At 32.3% G+C, this 19,848-nt stretch overlaps 1 protein-coding gene across 16 annotated transcripts in view; it reads right to left on the bottom strand.

The window, feature by feature from the left end:
* LOC128206118 (zinc finger protein 302-like) overlaps positions 1–19,848 on the bottom strand; it is a 53,562-nt gene that overhangs the window by 24,199 nt on the left and 9,515 nt on the right. The window contains exons 5-7 of one of the 16 annotated variants that reach the window (XM_052908366.1): positions 18,038–18,091; positions 16,738–16,950; positions 15,686–16,157 (exon numbers count right to left, since the gene is read on the bottom strand). The exons of 8 other annotated variants lie outside the window; for them this stretch is intronic. In XM_052908366.1, the coding sequence (XP_052764326.1) occupies positions 16,021–16,157; positions 16,738–16,950; positions 18,038–18,091 (404 nt within the window). In that variant the 3' untranslated portion in view covers positions 15,686–16,020. Of the gene's footprint in view, positions 1–966; positions 2,534–4,303; positions 6,510–7,332; positions 7,467–8,861; positions 9,052–9,912; positions 10,991–12,124; positions 12,575–13,129; positions 14,137–15,685; positions 16,158–16,737; positions 16,951–18,037; positions 18,092–19,848 lie in introns of those variants that run through there. 7 more of the 16 variants (XM_052908380.1, XM_052908379.1, XM_052908373.1 and 4 more) reach the window with 7 other exon arrangements.

Here is a 19,848-nt window from a genome sequence, read left to right as displayed (position 1 = left end):
ATCTTTTGTCAGAAGTCTTGTATGAATGGTTTCCAGGCAAAGACAAAAAATTGAAAGAGCAAACACCGTCACTGTGAGAGTGCAGCTTTATATGCTGCACAATATGATTGGTTAGGCCAAAAAAAAATTGTTTGTTTCGGGTAACCTTCCCAAAATTTCTAGGTAGGGTAGGTAGGGATTTTTTTTATTATTTTTTTCAAAATCTGTCGTAAGTTCAGAGTGTTTTCTTGCACATGGCAGTCTTTCCTACATTACTGTCATTGCCTGACTTTGTTTCATCATATAAACAATAATTCTGATTAAAATCTGCATTTATCCGCCCTACGTAACTCTCTATTTGCTAACGAAAATATTTTTGCTCAGAAACGGAAGCAAAATAGTTAGGGTCGGCACATTTTTATAGGTAGGGTCGGGTTACCCGAAACGGACATATTTTATTTTAAGGCCTTAACACTCTAAGGATGCACAAAAGAAATGCATTTTCGCAAAAAATAAAATGGCTCCTTTCAAGACAAAAAAAAAATGTGCAAAACGTTCAATCTGTGAGAGTGCGGCTTTGGGTAAGGCCTCATATGAAAGCAAAACTTAATAAGAGTCACAAATGCAAATGTAAGCAAAGGCTCATCTGGATGGGTTAAAGTTATAATCATTAAGACTGCATAATTAGGTTTTGTAATTTGAAACTAATTGTGTTTACCACTAAGTCTAAGAATTATCTTGACACTCTATCAGTATGGGGCTTACTTAACACAATACATATTTTGACCCATTTGTGGTGGGACTTGCTAGATGTACAAGTTGTTCAAATATGAATTCAAAGCAGAAGGGTTTTCCATATTTCTGTAACAGTTATGACATTTTTGACATTTATATTCACGACACACTAAAAAACTCAATTGTGTTGTTTAGTAACTACGTTTATTCACATTAATATACAATTTAATGGTTAACAAATTTGATAGTACACACAATTAATAATAACATATCATAACACATTCATATTACATTATTTACATCAATAAACAATTTTATAGTAAAATAAATCTATAGTACACACAATAATTCATTCCATGTCAAAACAAAATCATATAACATTGTCCTCTTAATCAATTTTCACATAAATTTATAATAGCATGGCTGGTTACTGCTCCATATGTGTCACTAAGAGTGGTCCCTATGAACATTTTTTGTAGATCAACTTCTTTGAAAATTAAACTTTGGATTAAAATTAAATTTTTGTTGATTTCATTGTAGATAAACTTATTTTTAAATCAAAATATTGATAACAGTTAAATTTCATCATATTTCTTCTTCAATAAACTTATTTTAAAATCAAACCATTGATTATATTTATCAAACTATAAATTATAAATAAATTTCGTTGAATTCTTCGTTGATAAACTGTTAATGGTAAAATGAAGTTCATTCATAACTTCTTGAAACAACATGAGATTTTCCTTTAAACAACTTTTTTTCTAAATTTATAGTAATCAAATATATAAAAAGAACAAAAACAATCACAAATTAACCAGAACAATAATATTTACAAGTTATCACATTTTTTTTTTATAATTTCTGCCAAATCCATTTTTAAAAATTAATTACAAAATTTACCAGAACAACAATATTCAGAACAAGTTAACACATTTTTTTTTATAATTTCTGTCAAATCCATACAATGAAAACACAACTTAAAGTCTCAACAATATTCATAACAAATTGTCATTTTTTTTTTTTAAATAATTTCTGTCAAATCCACACACAAGTACCCACCAATTAAGAATCAAGAAAATTTAGAACAAATTCACACATTTTTTTTAAATATTTTCTGTTATATCCAAACACAAATTCTTTAAGGGGCTAGACACCAGATGTTTAAAAAATCGGCAAATTCATTATTTCCACAAAACGAGCCTAGAATTGTCAATGTGAGCGAGTTAAGTAGTTTGACATGATTAAAATAATAAACACAACAATCATCTTGCTGTCTTATCTGTGTTTTCCCAATCTATTAATAGCACACAATGGTTTCCCAGTTTAAATCATAGATATTTAGGAGTACAGATAAATTTACTGACGCTATTTTTAAACTAACTCATAGTACATGTAGAAATTAAACCCCCGTATATTTTTAATTGGAAAAATGCGCAAAAAACTGTGAAATATGCATGTGTGGTAAGCGATGTGATACATCACTTAGATTCAATGCATTGTACAAAACGATGTCAATTTTATGTAAGCTTTTAACATTTTACTTTTTTTTTCTTGCAATTGTGATCTGGTTGGTGTCTAGCCCCTTTAAAGTCTCAGAAAATCTGAAGATGAACGACCATATGAGATTTCAAATTACTACGAGTGTTAAAAGTTTTTTGGCACAGCTCACACTTGTATGGTTTTTCCCCACTGTGAGTTCTCAAATGAGCCTTTAAGGTACATGGTTTCAGAAATATTTTGTTGCAAACTTCGCACTGGTGAATTAATGTTGTTGAGCCATCTCTTCGCTTCCTTCTCCGTTTCTTCTTCTCCGGGGTTTCTGAAACAGAAATATATACAAAATCAGTTTTTTTACTTAGGGAACTTTATAATATTTAACACAATATTAAGTTAGGAGTCAATTATCTCTCTTTCGTTGCTTACATTTTTTTTTCCACAAAAAAAGGATAAATGATTGGGTGAAAAAATAACCTTCACTATTTTTGAAGCCTTCAAATAAAATTATGCTACCAGGCCTCAATTTCTTGAAACTTCTTAAGCTTAACAGACTTAAGTAGCCTATTTGAATTGGCCAAAATACATATACTTAAACTGAATTCTGAAAAACGAAAAATGGTTTATTGAGACAGGGATGTGATTGACCTGGCAGCTCGATGGCTGAAACATTTTCGGCCATGGGTTTATGGGGCGCTCTTGGGGTCAAAAGCGCACTGCTGTAGAAGAAAAAATGGCCTTTTAGAAGCTCTTTTAAGGGCTCTCCTCACTTTAATTTTGAAGCAAACTTGAATATAAACTTAAACAACTGAAAGCAACAAAATAATTTTTTCAGGTAAAAAAATAAAAAAAAAATTTTTTTGGGGGGGGGGGGGGGGGGGGGGTCTCTGGGGCCATTAGATCCGCGGAATTTCGCAAATCCGCGGACAAATCACATCCCTGCTGAGATAATCATAAAGATCATTCATATCTAAAGTATAAAAACTCTTAACAAAGTTAATATTACGCAAATTAGAGAAAAATAATAATAGTAAGATTAGCTTAATCCTGTTATAACGGACTTAAGAAGTTTTTAGAAAATGGGGCCAGGTGGTCCAGAAAAGTAAAGAAGATAGTTATTCTCTACATCTGGATTTTCAACATTTGTATGGAAAAACACACACAATTTTCAACCAATCAGTTCGTTTGTAGCGATTTTCCATCACTTATCTCTAAGTTTTGCAACATGCAGTAAATGAAGATGTATTTATATATCAAATTTCATTTTTTCTATGGTTCCTTAAAATTGACGAATGAGTTCAATTAACCAAGAAATGAAAAAGTAACTAAATAACATACACAAAATTAGTTGTTGTGTGAATGCCAAGCTTATCTGTTTTTTCTGTAGAATTAAACATGATTAAAACCTTCTTTTCTTTTATAGGCCTCGCTAAACAAAGTATGAATTGTCTATAGCATATAATGTGTTTCATAAGATTTTCATAGAAATATACAGTAATGGAATGTTTTGGAAATGCTGGCCTCTAAGGTTAAATTTATGGCAAAGAACAAACTAAGTTCCATTACAATATATGGGAATGATTTGGAGCTATGACTATGTACCAAGGTTAAAGTTATAGCAATATAATTATGTGTACCGGTTCTATTAAAATATATGGGAATGTTTCGGAGCTTTGACTAAGTACCAAGGTTAGAATAATGGCAATATATGTTCAGCAAGTTTCATGAAAATATATGGGAATGTTTGGAGCTATGACTATGTACCAAGGTTAATTTTAGTTATAGCAATATATGTGTACCGGGTTCTATTAAAATATATGGGAATGTTTCTGTTTTGGAGCTATGCTGGCCAAGGTTGAAGTTTTTGCATGACAATAACTCAAATGATGACAGCTATGAGAACACCAAGACTAGGGCAATTCCTTAATGTGTTTTCTTCCAACAAAATTAAACAAACGAGCTCAAAACAAGCCTGTTGTATGATAACTGTACAACAATAGTCAGGGACCCAGAAAGCTTATTAAGCTAATCAAAACTTCATCTAAAAACATTTATTTAACATTTTATTTCCATTTACAATAGTGTCATACAATTTAATACAATACTTACAATTATAATACTGATATATACAACAAATAATTACCATATCAAATTAGCTTTAATACTTGTTTTTGCCAAATCCTTATGTTTTGATAATGTTTCTTATGTTTAGTATTTGCAGCATAATTATAAGCAGTGTTTTCCATTTGAGTGGTCAAAAAAGCAAAAGTCCAAAAACCAACAACGATAAAATGACAACCTGGCTTGATCAAATGTTCAGTTCTATAAAGCACATAATATAGGGCTAACTTCAGTTACTACAGCCAGATCAGTTGTAGGGCTTGTTGATTCAAGGTTCTAATTTTGAAAACTACCATCAGAGGTACTAACAGCTGATAATTGTTAATCTAGAAATAAGGTCAGAGAGGTCTGTTTGAGAATAAGAGATTAATGCTAAAAGCAGGGTAAAGGGGCCCGAGACCCGTTTTGAAATTGTTTACAAAGTCATTCATATTCATATCAAGACATTTTCTTCAGTTTTGATGCAAAGTATCTGAGCTAAACACAACCTGTACAGCTTTTCAATGGTCTGAAGTAAGAAGTTTTCAATCCTAATGTCCGTAATAATCCTTAACTTAAGAATCCCGTATCATAGACAAATTATGATTTCTCAAATATGAATTACTTTAGATAATGTGAAGCTTTAACTGACTACTCAGTGGAATTGGAAATTTCAGCCAAAATAAATCACACAAGAACTTAAAGCAATCCGATTCAATTTGGCTACTGATAGTTCTTCATTATCCCTCACAAAGGCAAGACAATTATGCGGAGTTTTAGGTTGCACAAGTATTTTACAATAACTAAACAGTCTTTAAAAATAATACAAAAAGCCATACAAAATTAATGTCATGTTCACCAGACTATTTCTCAAAAAATAACTGGAAGGGGCGAAAAAGAAATTACCAAAACTTCAAATTGGTTTGCCCAAAACAATTATTCAAATACTTAAGATTCATCTATTCAAAGCATAATACAATTTACATATAATAAAACCAACCAGTCCACATTAAATACATGCAGACTAACAAAAGCAAAAATGTAAGGCCAAAACAAAAACTTCTTTTCCACTGACATCTCCATCAAAATAAGGTAGGTGGGTAGGCATAATTAATTATTTTTTAAACTTTGATAAAAATCTACACTATGGCTAAGTTTAGGGCTGGAAGGAAAAAATAAGATCGGTCGAGATAATGGAAACAATTTTTTTTACACCTAATGAACATCCGTTTGTCTTTCCTTATTGTATTTTGTGCTTTTGAAGTACCACTTAAGTCCAACAAGAGCTGTTACAAAAACAGCCACTCAACTATTTCACTGCTTTTAACCATAATTTCAACGTCGATAAGTCAAGGGCCGTATTAATTAATTTACATGAAAGATAGTTATCTGACTTGATAAGTTAAGTACATTGGATGGTTGGAAGCCATGGTGGTTTGTAAAGTGTGCTTAAAAAGTATCACCGGTCATTTTTTTCCATAAAACACAACATCATACACAAGTTATGTAAAATAAAATGGACAGCCATTTTTTCAAAAAATACTCCTTGGTCGCATCAACGCAGCTATAGTTCAAGTTACATTTAATGAATAACCATGTGTCTTTCAAATTGCTTTTCACATTAAATGTTTTGCAAAAATAAGGCAAGAGTAAAGCTATGGTTCAATTTACATTTAATGAATAACCATGTGTCTTTTCAAATTGCTTTTCACATTAAACATTTTGCCACAAATATGGCAAGAGTAAAGCTATAGTTCAAGTTACATGTAATGAATAACCATGTGTCTTTTCATATTGTTTTTTCACATTAAACATTTTGCCACAAATATGGCAAGAGTATAGCTACGTCTTGCCACAAATATGGCAAGAGTATGATAGCTATAGTTCAAGTTACATGTAATGAATAACCATGTGTCTTTTCATATTGCTTTTCACATTAAACATTTTGCCACAAATATGGCAAGAGTATGGCTACGTCTTGCCACAAATATGGCAAGAGTATGATAGCTATAGTTCAAGTTACATGTAATGAACAACCATGTGTCTTTTCATATTGCTTTTCACATTAAACATTTTGCCACAAATATGGCAGGAGTATGGCTTCTCTCCTGTATGGATTCTTTGGTGGACTTTTAGGCTTTGTTTGCTGGTGAAGACCTTTCCACACACACTGCACCATTCTTCTGGCATGGAATTTGTGTCTGAAAAGAAATAAACATACCATTCAGTAATGAATCATACTAATTTTGAAAGAACTAATAATATATGAATTATTATTATTTAAACATAATTATACAATTTTAACAAAATAAATAAGCATACCATTTAGAAAACAAAAAAAATACCACAAAAGAAACACACCAATTATTACAAGGAATAATATTATACAATCAAATGACTTTTTTCTTTTAAACATCATGTATTTTACATTTTGATCTATCCTTGAACACTTAATTGACCTTAATTTAAAACACTTTTCACCATTACCCTCACTCATCACAACATCACTTTCAGTGCTTTGATTTTTTTTAATTATTTATTTTGAGTATTTGCATGCAAATACTTCATGCATTATCACAAGTGGCTCCCAAGGCTTTATTCATAAAGCATCATGGTGAAATAAAATTATTTTAGTAAAAAAAAATTAATATTTAACAACAAATACTTATTATACCCTCGATTTTTCATCAAATTTATTCATATGCCCTTATAATTTGGATCTTTTTCTTACTTATTTTCATGTATTGGGTATAAAAACATTGATAATTTTCTTGAAATTCAACTGAGCAAAAACAACATTTTTTTCACTAAGATGCTTTATGAATAAGGCTCCAGGTCCCTATTTGGAGGAGTAACTAGAAAATACTGACCACCGGTCAGTTGCTATGCAATACATGTGCATGTACCTGTTGAGATATTTAGTAAAAACATAATATATTGTAAGAGAACCGAGATGGTATTGATTTTTATTTTTCTCAAAAAACAACAACAACAAACATACAATCTTACAACAATAAAAAATAATTTACATAAACAGATTTTTAGCAAAACATGTCTTTATTGCGACAGAAAAACAAAACATATAATTATTAATTATTGTCCTTTTTTCTGCGGTGCCATCCTGAGCCTTTTCAAAGATTCTCCTGCATGTATTTCATCTGAAAAAGAGAAACACTCTTAAGGAGATCGGATAAGAAAATTTATGTTACTTCGGAACAATTAAATTCAGATCAATTGCATCACAATATGATTTCAGAGCAAGAAAACACAAAAATAGCAATGACTTTAAATAAAAAATTACTGGGAAACAATAACATTCATTGCTAAGTTTTCACAACATTTAATCTTAGAGGATACATTTTCAATCAAATGCTGCCAAATTCAGATAGTCATATGAAAAGTCCTCACCTTACTTATGTAAAAAAAAAAGGATTTTTTTTTTATCAGATTGAAGGGACTCTTGTCTTGTCAAAAGTACTTTTTTAGTACATAATAGAATTTGGCAAATCATTAGGAGTGTTAAAACTAAAATACTGACAGCTGGAAACCTTTAACAAATGTTGATATATGCTCAAATATTGTCTTTTAAGTCTATGATTTTGAATAGCTTTAGTAACCTGATTCAACAAAATGCTGAAAGATAAAATTATCCCTTGGCTTATGCAGTGTGTGTATACCACGTGATAAATTACGTCATAATTATATGCTACGTCGGAAGGCAACTTTTTGCATAATATGAAGACTTAAATCAAAGATAACTTTTCTTTAACTACACCATTTTAAATAAAACAAAGGGCAGTCTATGCCACAGAGCCCCGCCTTCGTTTTATTACCGGAGCTTGATAAGGTGATTAGTTTCATCAAACACTTCAACAAACCTGATTCCATAATAATGTTTTGACAGTGCTCCGTCAGACGGCCGTATTGTGAAAAGGTTTTTCGAAGTGTTTGCAGAAACTAAACTCTCATTCAAACTCTGGTAAAAGACAGGTGGGGTTCCGTAAGAAATGTAGACTGCGCTATGTTTCATCTTATAGTGTGAAGAAATAGTGAAGTTATCTTTGTTTTAAGTCTTCATTCGAAGCAAAATATGGTCTTCCGACATAGCATTTAGGACGCAATTTATCACATGGAATACACACACTGTTATTTAAGAGTTCTTGTTAGGGAGCAATTTTGGTGTCAGTTTCTAATTTTTGTCTTGACTGTACTGCTGTGGGTTGATTTTCAACAACAACCAGACGTTTTTTTGTACTTAAATTATATTTTATTCTGCAATTTCGATATCATAGAGTAAAATAATTATAACAGATAACAGGGTTTTCAGATGCATAACCATGAAAACAAATTTGGTCAAAAACATGAGCAAGTCCCTAAGAAAGTTGTGAACTTCATTTTAACATCAATGTGTGTTTTTAAATAAAGTCAGTGATAAAGTATGTTAGAAATTATCAAATCATTGTATCAAAGCTAAGTGAGATATTTAATAAGGAAAATGAATTTAATTAGGAAACTACTTAAGACGTTTTATGAATACCGACCCAAATACATACCGGTACCAGTTTGGTTGCGTATGATGAACGGCGAAGGTATGCCTTAACAGGTTTCCTTTCTGGTTAAAACCTTTGCCACATATCTGACAAACAAAAGGCTTCTCTCCCGTATGCACCCGCATGTGCAGCTTCACATGGGCTCTAGATGGAAACAGCTTGCCACAAATGGGACACCTGTTCACCTTCACACCTGTAATTATAAAGAATAATTCTAGTTTTATGTGACACCCTATTAACTGAGTTCTTAAATCACGAAAGTAATCATAAATGCCAAAACAAGGTTTCAAATTTCTTGAAATTCAGTGACAAATAAAGATTTGATCCACTCCATAAGTAAAGAGTTTTTGTTTTGTTTTCTGATTTTTAGACCCATTATTCTGGTTGTTGTTTCTTTTCTTCTTTTTGGGGGGGGAGGAGGGGAGGGGGAGGGTAGTTTACTTGGAACAAAAGTTGTCATGCTGCAAATCAGTCGTCTAGCAATATTTTCCAATTAGTCATCCATATCGCCAAAGTGATTTCTGGTATATTTTTAATATCATTTATTTGACATTAATCTGACAAAACAAAATTACAAAATGCTGAACTCCTTATGGTCATTCAATTTTAAAAAATCTTATAGAACGATCAAGATATTATAGAAATATATTACTTAATAGCAGAAATTCAGCCCTGTTGCAATTGCTGGATTTCCCGAAAGGGAAAAAAGTGCATGTTCTTTTCATTTGGACAAGGCATTTTACAAAACAGCTAATACACATAAGTCAGGGAATTAACAGTAAACACAATTAGTTGATAAATCTTAAAAAGTCTAGGTGTTATCTGCAATAGCGTTCAAGACACATAAAAGAAAAGAAGCTAAGTCAAACAAAGTTTCTTTGTGTTTATGTAACCTTAATTAAGAACTTTTTAACACAAAAAAGGTTTCAATCATCTCATTATCAAAATTGAACAATTCAATTGTGAACTGAAAAAGTCACTAATTTTTCAGATGTCAACCACATGGGATTTTTTATGAATTTTGAAACTGTCACTCGCACTAAATATCAAGTCTAGTCTTATCATTCTTGAACTGAATATTTCTTTGAAAACTCTCCCTCAACTGTCAAACAATGTTCCATACATATTGAAATTATCACCACCAGGTATTTCTTGATGTTGCAAGTTACTTTAAGTGTTCTTTATGAATAAAAATAGTTACTGTTTCATAAATATGAGCATATCGATCAGGACCATTGTGATGGTCCCTAACTCTCAGGTTGCAACATTTACGTGTTCTGTGTAAATAAAATCATCCCAGGTTCTTGAACGTGAAGCATTCAAGTACTGTTGAAATTGCCCCTTTTTTTCAGGTTCTCGAATGTGAAGCATTCTAGTACTGCTGAATTGCCCCTAATTTTCAGGTTGCCACATTTAAGTGTTCCGTGTAGATAAAATCATTCTTGGACCGATGAAATAGTCCCTTTTCCTTTGATTGCAACATTAAGTCTTCAAAGTAGATAAAAATATCCCTGGTTTTCAAACGTGAAGCATTCCAGTACCATTGAGTTTGTCAACATGTTTTTCGAGCGTCAAGCATTTAGGGTGTTGTGGAATCATTTGTCTCATCACAAGACTTTTCTGTACTGTAGATGAGTATGAATTAATGTAAATTCTCAGACGTGAAGATTCTCAGACATGAAGATTCTCAGACGTGAAGCGTTCAGGGTGTTGTGTAACCATGTAAATTCTCAGATATGAAGCGTTCAGGTGTTGTGTAACCATGTAAACTCTCAGACTTGAAGCTTTTAAGGTGTTGTGTTTCCCTGTAAATTCTCAGACTTGAAGCTTTTAAGGTGTTGTGTAACCATGTAAATTCTCAGATGCGAAGCATTCAGGGTGTTTCAATACCATATGCAAGTTCTCAGATTGAAGCATTCACCGTGTTGTATAACCATGTAAATTCTCAGACGTGAAGACTTCAGGGTGTTGTGAAACCATGTGTCTCATCACATGACCTTTCTGTGTAGATCGGTAGGTGCAAACCTCACATTTAAACGGCTTTTCACCCGTGTGGACTCTCACATGGACTTGCAACAAAAACTGCGATGAAAACACTTTGCCACATGTGCTGCAAGGGTTATGTCTTGAGTCTGAAAGAAAAAATATATGGAAGACATCAGTTATCATTTAAAAATATACAGTCTTCATGTCAGGGCTGGCCAAAATTTCTCCAAAATTCTAAAGCGCAATACTTTAAACCAAATTTCGGTTCTGAGGGAGTGGCACCAGTCATAAGGTTACGCCCCTAAGTTAAGCCCCCTCTTACATCAAATCCTGGATCCCCCTTTTTATACACAGTGACATTCATGCCTTTATAGTTTTTAATTTTTGAGTCAAAATTGCACAGTCATTACAAGGCATAAATATTAGTTCATGTTTTTAGCAATTCCTATTTCAACATTGAAAAAATACAACATTGATAAGGAGTATTGTGTCTAAGAATTCCTTACAAATCATTTCAAAAACAATATCACTAGATGTTTTATACTTCAAAATACCATTTATTTGTTAAAACAAACAAAAACAAAACATATATTTTTATTTTTTATTTTTACCAAGGTTAACAACATATTAATTAACATGTATTTAATTTCCTCAATGTAGCAGCTGTACGATGATAAATAACTGACAAAACAATTAAACTTCCTTATAAATTTCCGTTGAGATAAAAACATTAACATCTAAAACAAATTTATGAACAAAAGGCATACTACACTTAAGTGGAATAGAGACACAGTGCATACAAAACTACAGCAATTCTGAAATAACCCTTAAAAAAAGTCCATTTTTAGAAATTACTTTATTCTTAAAATTGTCACAACCTTCGAGAAATAACCTCTCTGTAACACAATTACAATTATGTGTCAAATGAAAAAGGTAAACAGTATGTAATCATTGAAAGACTTCATGTAATATTAGACACATTCCTATAATTATGCATTTCTTTTACTCCGCTAGTATATTAAAGAAGTGTTTTATGTTGTCCTTCAGGAGAATTTCAAATTCAAGTATGGCATAAATTGCTACACTTGAATTAAACAGGTCTTCCAGTAAAGAAAGGTTTGATGTATAATACTCCTTCAAATTGGCCTAAAACTCTCAAAACTAAGTATATGAAAGAAAAAAAACTTTCAATATTTTGGAAAAATCTTCCAAAGGTAACAATCATGGAAATTAAAAAATATTGTGACAATGTTTTTTTTTATTGGTCAGTCTTAAAGTAAAATGAATCATTAGAATATAGATTTGTCTTATAGATTTATAGTTGCAAGTCGAATTTTCTTTTACATGATAGTTCGACAAAAGTGGAAAAGACACTACTGAAATGACACTTGTCTAAAAAAAACTCCTTAAATTTATGGCAAGTTGATATCTCAAGTTTCAAATTCTTCATGAAAGCCCATGTACATAACAACCATGCCATTTCATAACTCTGATGGATGATCTTTGTTTTTCCCTTTCTAAAATATAATGTACATAAACTGATATTTATTCCATGTATTCCGGGTGTAGTGATTTCATGTGTCTTGTGAGATGACCGCTTTGCGCAGTTCGGTACGAGCATACGCTACACGAGTACGGCTTCTCTCCCGTGTGTGTTCTCATGTGGACGAGCAAGTGCGATCTTGACTGGACCCATTTCCCACACACTTTGCACTGGGCGATAGATACATCTGTAAAACAAAAACAAATGTGAACGGAACATGTTTCTTCATGCATACATGTAGAAAATAAAGTCCCTGTCACAACATTCAGGGTTTCGTACAGCTGCTGTTCCTTTACATATAAAAAATAAAAGAGAGCCTATATCAAGAATTTCAATTCATAGTTTCTATCAGCTGATAATTATCAATCCTGAATAATAGCCAGGGTATATTTTTTGAGTATAAGGGATTCATGCCCAGAGCAGGGTAAAAAGGGGCTTAGACCCTTAGAAATTGTTTCCAAAATCATTTATATTCATTTCAAATTACTTCCTACTGTTTTTAACCCCAAGGTCTGAGCAAAAACATCAAGTGTACAAGTCCTAAATACTAATTCAATTAGACTCTTAATCCTAATTTCTGGATTAATTCCAAACTCTACAACCCCTGAACATTTAAACAGGCTTGGCCTGCTACACTATGGTCAGAGGAGTTCCTGCTCTTTTCCTAAATTAATGTTCAGAACAATGATGACTAGTATAGTTCATTCATCAAGTGCTATGTCCACATTGACAAAGTCAACCATACTGCAAACACATTTATTTAGACAAAGATAATGCTTCCTCAAGCTTTAATTTCCTCAACAATGTCTGTCTTCTTTTGAACATGCAACATGAAAATATAACAATGTGAACACATTTCCAGTTTTATCAAAAGTGTCAGTCTACTTAAAAGCTGCACTTTCACAGATTTGCCAATTTGACAACTATTTCTTTTTTTGTCTCAAAATCAGGTGATTTTGGCATCAATGCTTTAATAGAACGGATCTCAATTTTAGAACAGTCAATTGCTGGAAAAACTACTGTAAAATTTCATTTTTCTTAAAGCGTTAGTAACCTTTTTAGCTATGAAACATCAATTTTCGTGCATATTAAAGTATAAAAATCTGATCTTTTTTCAGCAGGTTTATATCATGCTTCCAGACATATACATAATAAATGGCTCCTACCTTTACAGAATATTTAAGAGTTGACAAAACAAGTCAATTTGTGAGAGTGCAGCTTTAAACACGTTAAATGAAAAAAAAAAATTCAGCGTGATAGACACATGATTATGTCAGGCTAAACATTTCACAATTCAAGTTTCTCAAGATATTTCGAACGGAGAAGAACAATTTTGAGTCTGAGCATCGATCACAAATCCACATGAAGGTCTTTCACACTCAGGCCACATATTTCAGTCAAGTTGTCAATTCTATTTTTGGTAACAGCATTCAGCCTAAGTCACATGGTCTCAGCACCCAGCCTAAAAATAACCCACAGTAAATATATAACATTCAACATGGTCTCACTAAAAACTTATTTATGTTTTTCCTGCTAAATGGGACAACATTAACGCGTCCCCATGAATCGCAGTTATGTGGTAATCCAAGTGATGTTTTCGGGAAAATGTTTTCCCACAATGGCCACAGACGTATGGTTTTTCTCCAGTGTGGGTTCTTGTGTGTCGGTCTAGGGCACTTCGGCTGGATAAGAATTTTCCGCAGAAACACTTATGGTACCTTTTTCCATCGACATGTACAACCTTGATACCTGTAAAATAAATATAGACAAAGAAAAGAAATATTTCATTAATAATATTATAGGTAATGAGACTTAAGGCTTTTTCCACATTTCCCACATACAAAATTAATCTGAACACAGTAAGCAAACAAATGGCAACATTGATACTCAAATATTCGGTAATTCTTACAATCGAATATTCTGATATTCGATTACCAAAATTAATCTTTAGAAATTGTAGTAAAGTAATTTTCTTCCCTCTAATAATAATAGCCAGAGCCATTTAACCATTTTCTGCCATAGCCTATACCCAAGACAGACCCTAATTCCCCAAATAAGCCTCTGAAATTCTAAAAAAGAATCCAACAAAAAAATAATTGATTTTTATGAACAAAAACAATAATTGATCTCCAAAAATCTCCATATGCAGTAAGTTACTGATAAGGGCTTATCATCCTTCGGCTGCTTATAATCAATGTACTGATAAGCCATACAATGGATTGGTTTGACATGGGATAAAGGTTTAAAAGCTTTACCAAGCTTATGCTTGTATGTTTTATGTTATGCCACCCAAAATAAAACTAATCCTTTGAAAAATCTAAGAGACTGAATAGGAGTACCAAAGCTGATGACATCGCCCATTCCTCCTTCTCTTTCGATAGTAGGCTATGCAGCAGCTGCTGATACCCAGTCCAGAGCCTTATTACCCTTTATGGTGAAGCTTCTTTTTTAAATTTGGGAAAAATCCACTTTTTCAATCATTTTGGGAACAAACGGAGAAAAATATCAATAAAGCATCATCCTAAAAATAACAAAATAAAAAAAAGGAAATTTCAGAGGCTATTTTTTTTTGGGGGGGGGGGGGGGATGGGGGAGGGGGGGAGAACAGGATCTGGCCCTTAAGTAAGTAGCCAGTTATGGGCTACGGTAAAGAAAAGTAACAAAAGGCCTTGGAATCTACTGGAATCTATGTCAAAACCATGACTTTTTCTCTTTCAAATACAGACAAGCAAAAATTAAATTAGGTCAAGATCTAGTTTTCCTGTTTCCATCTATTTCCATATTGTCTTTAGATCAAATTCATAGGACCATTTTAAAAAAACTAATTTGATTTTTGATCAAGATTCTGTAAATTGTAAATCAGCAAAACACATTGATGTGATAAAGATTTCAATAGCTTCAACCAAATGAAGCATTTTCTCCCGAAGGATCGGCATTGGGTCCTCTTGGGAGATTTCTTGCTGCCTGGAATGGTAGCTGAAAACCAAACTTCTACTTCTATTGCATAATATTTATATTAATCATAATTGGACAAATATCAAAATCGATAATCAAATCAAACTGGACAACAATAATCAATAATTGAATCAGAGATAATTCAGAGTGTAAGTTCACTAAAATATATATTTTATTTATTTCAACACCTTCTCAGTCATTTATTTTTTTAATAATGGTTCAAACTATTCAATAGCAAAAGAATAAATTAAAACTAAAACAATGAATCATATTTTTCGTACATTTATTTGGCAAATTATGATGTTATGACTGACAAATGATAATATACACATGTATCAACCACACACTGAAACAAGCCCAACTGAGTTCATACACTTATAATGATATCAATCAACCATACGCTAAACAAGCCCAACTGAGTTCATACACTAATAATGATATCAATCAACCACACACTTAAACAAGCCCAACTGAGTTCATACACTTATAATGATATCAATCAACCATACACTAAACAAGCCCAACTGAGTTCATACACTAATAATGATATCAATCAACCACACACTTAAACAAGCCCAACTGAGTTCATACACTAATAATGATATCAATCAACCACACACTTGAACAAGCCCAACCGAGTTCATTCACTAATAATGATATCAATCAAGCAATTCATCCTTAAATATCGTCGTCAAAACATATTTTTATTGTTCTATCATTCATTTTAAGGCGTTGTTTACGAATTTTGTCATTAACCGCTTTCACCACCTTCTCCCATTTTCCATCTTCCTCCTTGAAGACTGAGAATATGTGACCTGTAATGTTGAAAAAAAAGAAAAACTGAATACAGGAAAATTATATAGTTTTTTTTTTTATTCTAACTACGAAATAAATGATTTATTATGATTTATAACTACACTATTACTTATTCTATGTTTATAGGTTTAGTCATTGTGTAGTTTTAAAGCTCACTTTATATATTTTTTATATTTTACGTTTTTATATTTTACAAGTCCCAAATCATTTTCAAAGAGATGGACAAGGCAGACGGAAATGGGCATTTACAAAAACAAAAAACTCTTGATACGAAAGCTGATGACAACTAGATAACAAAATTTTTGTGTCACAAATACATACCAACAATGACAAAAAGATATAGACAATATTTGTTTATTTCAGTATAAGATAGAGTGTCATAGAAAAACATATTTTTACAAGTGGCGAAGATAATTCGTCTGTGGTAATTACAATTGATTTTAAAAGTAGTTTTGAAAGTTGATATTTTCACTCCTTATTTTGCAGTGAAAATATTAAATTGATATTTTCACTGTTGTTATTTCACTGATTAAACTCCATATTTCATCGAAAAGCATGAAAGAAAAAGGCAAATCTTACTTCTCAAGGCCATTCTTTTGTTCTCATCCATCGGAGCTTTTTTATGTTGTGCATTCCCATAAACGGTAACTGTTTGAAGCTCCTCTGGACTTAGCAGAAATTCAACTAGATTTAACGCTAATTTTTCTGCCGATTTTGCACTTTTTTCACACCTCTGCAGGGCATCCTTGGGTATTCTAACGCCATACTTGACATCCCCAACATGGGCCAATTCTGAGAAAAGAAAGTACGATTTTTGTGCTTTCTTTTGAATTCAAAACGTTGGCATGTATATACAAAAACTGTGAATGATCACTTTATGGTGATGAACAGCATGTTGTCAGAAGGCTACTTTGCATAACAAAAATGACAACACAGGCAATACCATTGCATGGGGCATCCAGTTAAAAAAAATTTATGTCAAAGCTATGTCAAGCGAGCATTTTATGCTTTAAAGATACTGCACTAGTAATATTAGTTTATTACTGTCTGGATAACTGATCTCACATAAACAAAGAGGATTCCAGTCTGTGTCTGCAAAGCATTACCACAGTGTACTAAAAACTATTTCGTTATTAGAGTTTCTTCTTGTTTTAATAACAAAACAAGCTGATTTTTACAAAAATGTGTATTGTACAACAGTGAAAACTGTAAACATGCCCATTTATTTAGTATGCATAATTCACCTGTGGTATTCCTTTTTAAAGCAGAAGCGGTGATCAGTGTGTTTATACCACATGATAAATTGCGTCATAAAGCTTCAACGGAAGGCTACATTTTGCTTCGAATGAAGACTTTAAACAAAGATAACTTTACCATTTCTTCACCATTTTAAAAGAAACATAGCACAGTCTACTCCGCTTACGGAGCAACGCCTTCAGTGTTGTACCAGAGTTTGATTGAGACTTTATAAGTTTCTTAAAACACTTCGACAAACCTTTTTCACAAAACAGCCATCTGACAGAGCACTGTCAAAACAATTTTGGAAACAGGTTTGTCGAAGTGTTTGATGAAACTAATCACCTTATCAAACTCCGGTAATCAAACAAAGGTCGGGCTCTTTAAGCAGCATAGACTGCCCTTTGTTTCATTTAAAATGTTGTAGTAAGAGAAAAGTGACCTTTGTTTTAAGACTTAATTTTAAGCAAAATGTTGCCTTCTGAAGTAGCAAACATGACGTAATTTATCACGTGGTATACACACAATGAAATGAGGACCCAATCATTTTTGAGAAGCATACGAGTCTTCTACGGTACGTAATGCGGCAATGTATGGTTGCAGTATCAGAATGTTTTCATTAAAAATTTGGGTTGGTACTTACTGTCGTCCTCAATCGGCAAGGGGAAACTGCATGAATTCTGCAGGTCATCACAGTCTAAAAAGTGTTTCAAAATAAAGTTCCATCCATGATCATTCTCATTGGAATGGTAGCTAACTTTGTAATGATGCTTAAAAACTTTAGAAAATCATTAGTTCAGAAGTCATTTATTGATAAATGAGAGCCTGTTAACAAAGTTCTCACGATGATTTCACAAGCGACTCTATATTAACACATCCTACAATTTTTTCTATGTTTATGCAATGAAGAGGCAAAGGCAAACATTTTGCCTCAAACATGTACAGTGATTTTTATTTAAATTTTCAAAACCACCTGTGGCTTTCCAATTGGGAAAATAAGCGCGTTAATTCCCAAAATTGGGAAAATACAATGAACATTAAAATGTTCATTTAAAATAACCAGTAACAAAGACACCTATTAGAACTGTTTCAACTCTTTATACTGACAGTTACTATCATCAAAACATGTAAAACATGATTTTTGTGCCAAATGATCCCTATTAAGCATTATCACTTTCTCACCAAACAAATTGCAATTTCAGCTTTCTGGTCTTGTGATATGTTAATTAAATGCAAGATGTTAAAAAAACACAATAAACAAAGTAACACTGAAATCATACATAAGTAACTATAAAAAACACTTTTGTTGAGTCTTTTAACATAGTATTTGCTATTATGTGACATATTTATGATTAAACTTTTAAGTTGAATGTTACATTTAGCTATAAGGTAATGCTATCACTAATTATATGATATTGTTTGCCGGAAAACTGAAGTAAAAATGTCGAAAACAAATTGATCAGTGTCATTAGACGAATTACTTGTGTATTTTTATTCATTTCTGAGGGAAATTGAATATCTTTTTTCGGGAAAATATGACTATTTTGGGGGAAAATTGGACGATTTTCGGCGAGGGGAAACAGCTGTTATTCGGCAGTAAATTTCATGAAAAAAAATCACTGACATACATACAATTTTTGGGCTACTCATGCTGGACAAGATCATTAATTCTACTGAATCTAAGGCCACATTTTTCGCACAAAAGAACTTTTTCACAGCATCTCTGGACATGAAACTTTAAGCTGCTCTCATGACAAAATCCTTTGCCACAGTATTTATGTTTTATGTTCATGATTGTGTATTTATATAATCAGGGCTTTTTCTGCCCATTTTGGGAAAAAGACCCTAGACATTTTGGGAAAATTTGCGTCATGAAAATGCGGAAATTGGGAATTTTTTCAGTGAAAAGAAAAAAGCTGTCTAGTCTCCTGTGAATTAGGAAATTATTTAATATTAGTTTATTTTCACCCACAATGGCTGAAATATCAATCCTTGGGGTGTAAATATCTACTGCAATAAATCATGACAGATAATATTTCATATCTCTAAATGTGATGAAAATCAATGATTTCTGAGTTCAATTACTAAAAATACTTCACATAACATAATTTATTAGGATGTTGAAAATGAACCAGTACAGGTAAAAAGAATTTCTAAAAAAAAATTTTTTTTTTTTTTTTTTTATTGGGATTTTTTTCTGAAGATTGGGAAAAATATCTTATATTTTGCTTTGGGAATGGGTCCGATAGTCGGACCCGTGGGTACTATAGAAAAAGCCCTGATAATGACCTTCACTTTGACGTTTGGTTCGGAAAACTTTTCTGCACTTTAATGATGCGGCAACCCGCTCCTATTATCCCTGTGCTTCATCGAGTTAGATTCTAAACTCTAGTTGCTCCTAAATTTTCTACTACACAAAGGTCATAAAAAATTGTGCTTTTCTTAAAAATGATC

Source organism: Mya arenaria, chromosome 10 (genome assembly GCF_026914265.1).
Source record: "Mya arenaria isolate MELC-2E11 chromosome 10, ASM2691426v1".
Taxonomy (NCBI): domain Eukaryota; kingdom Metazoa; phylum Mollusca; class Bivalvia; order Myida; family Myidae; genus Mya; species Mya arenaria.
The sequence above is the reverse complement of the archived record's forward strand: the minus strand, read 5'-3'. Positions and strand labels throughout refer to the sequence as shown.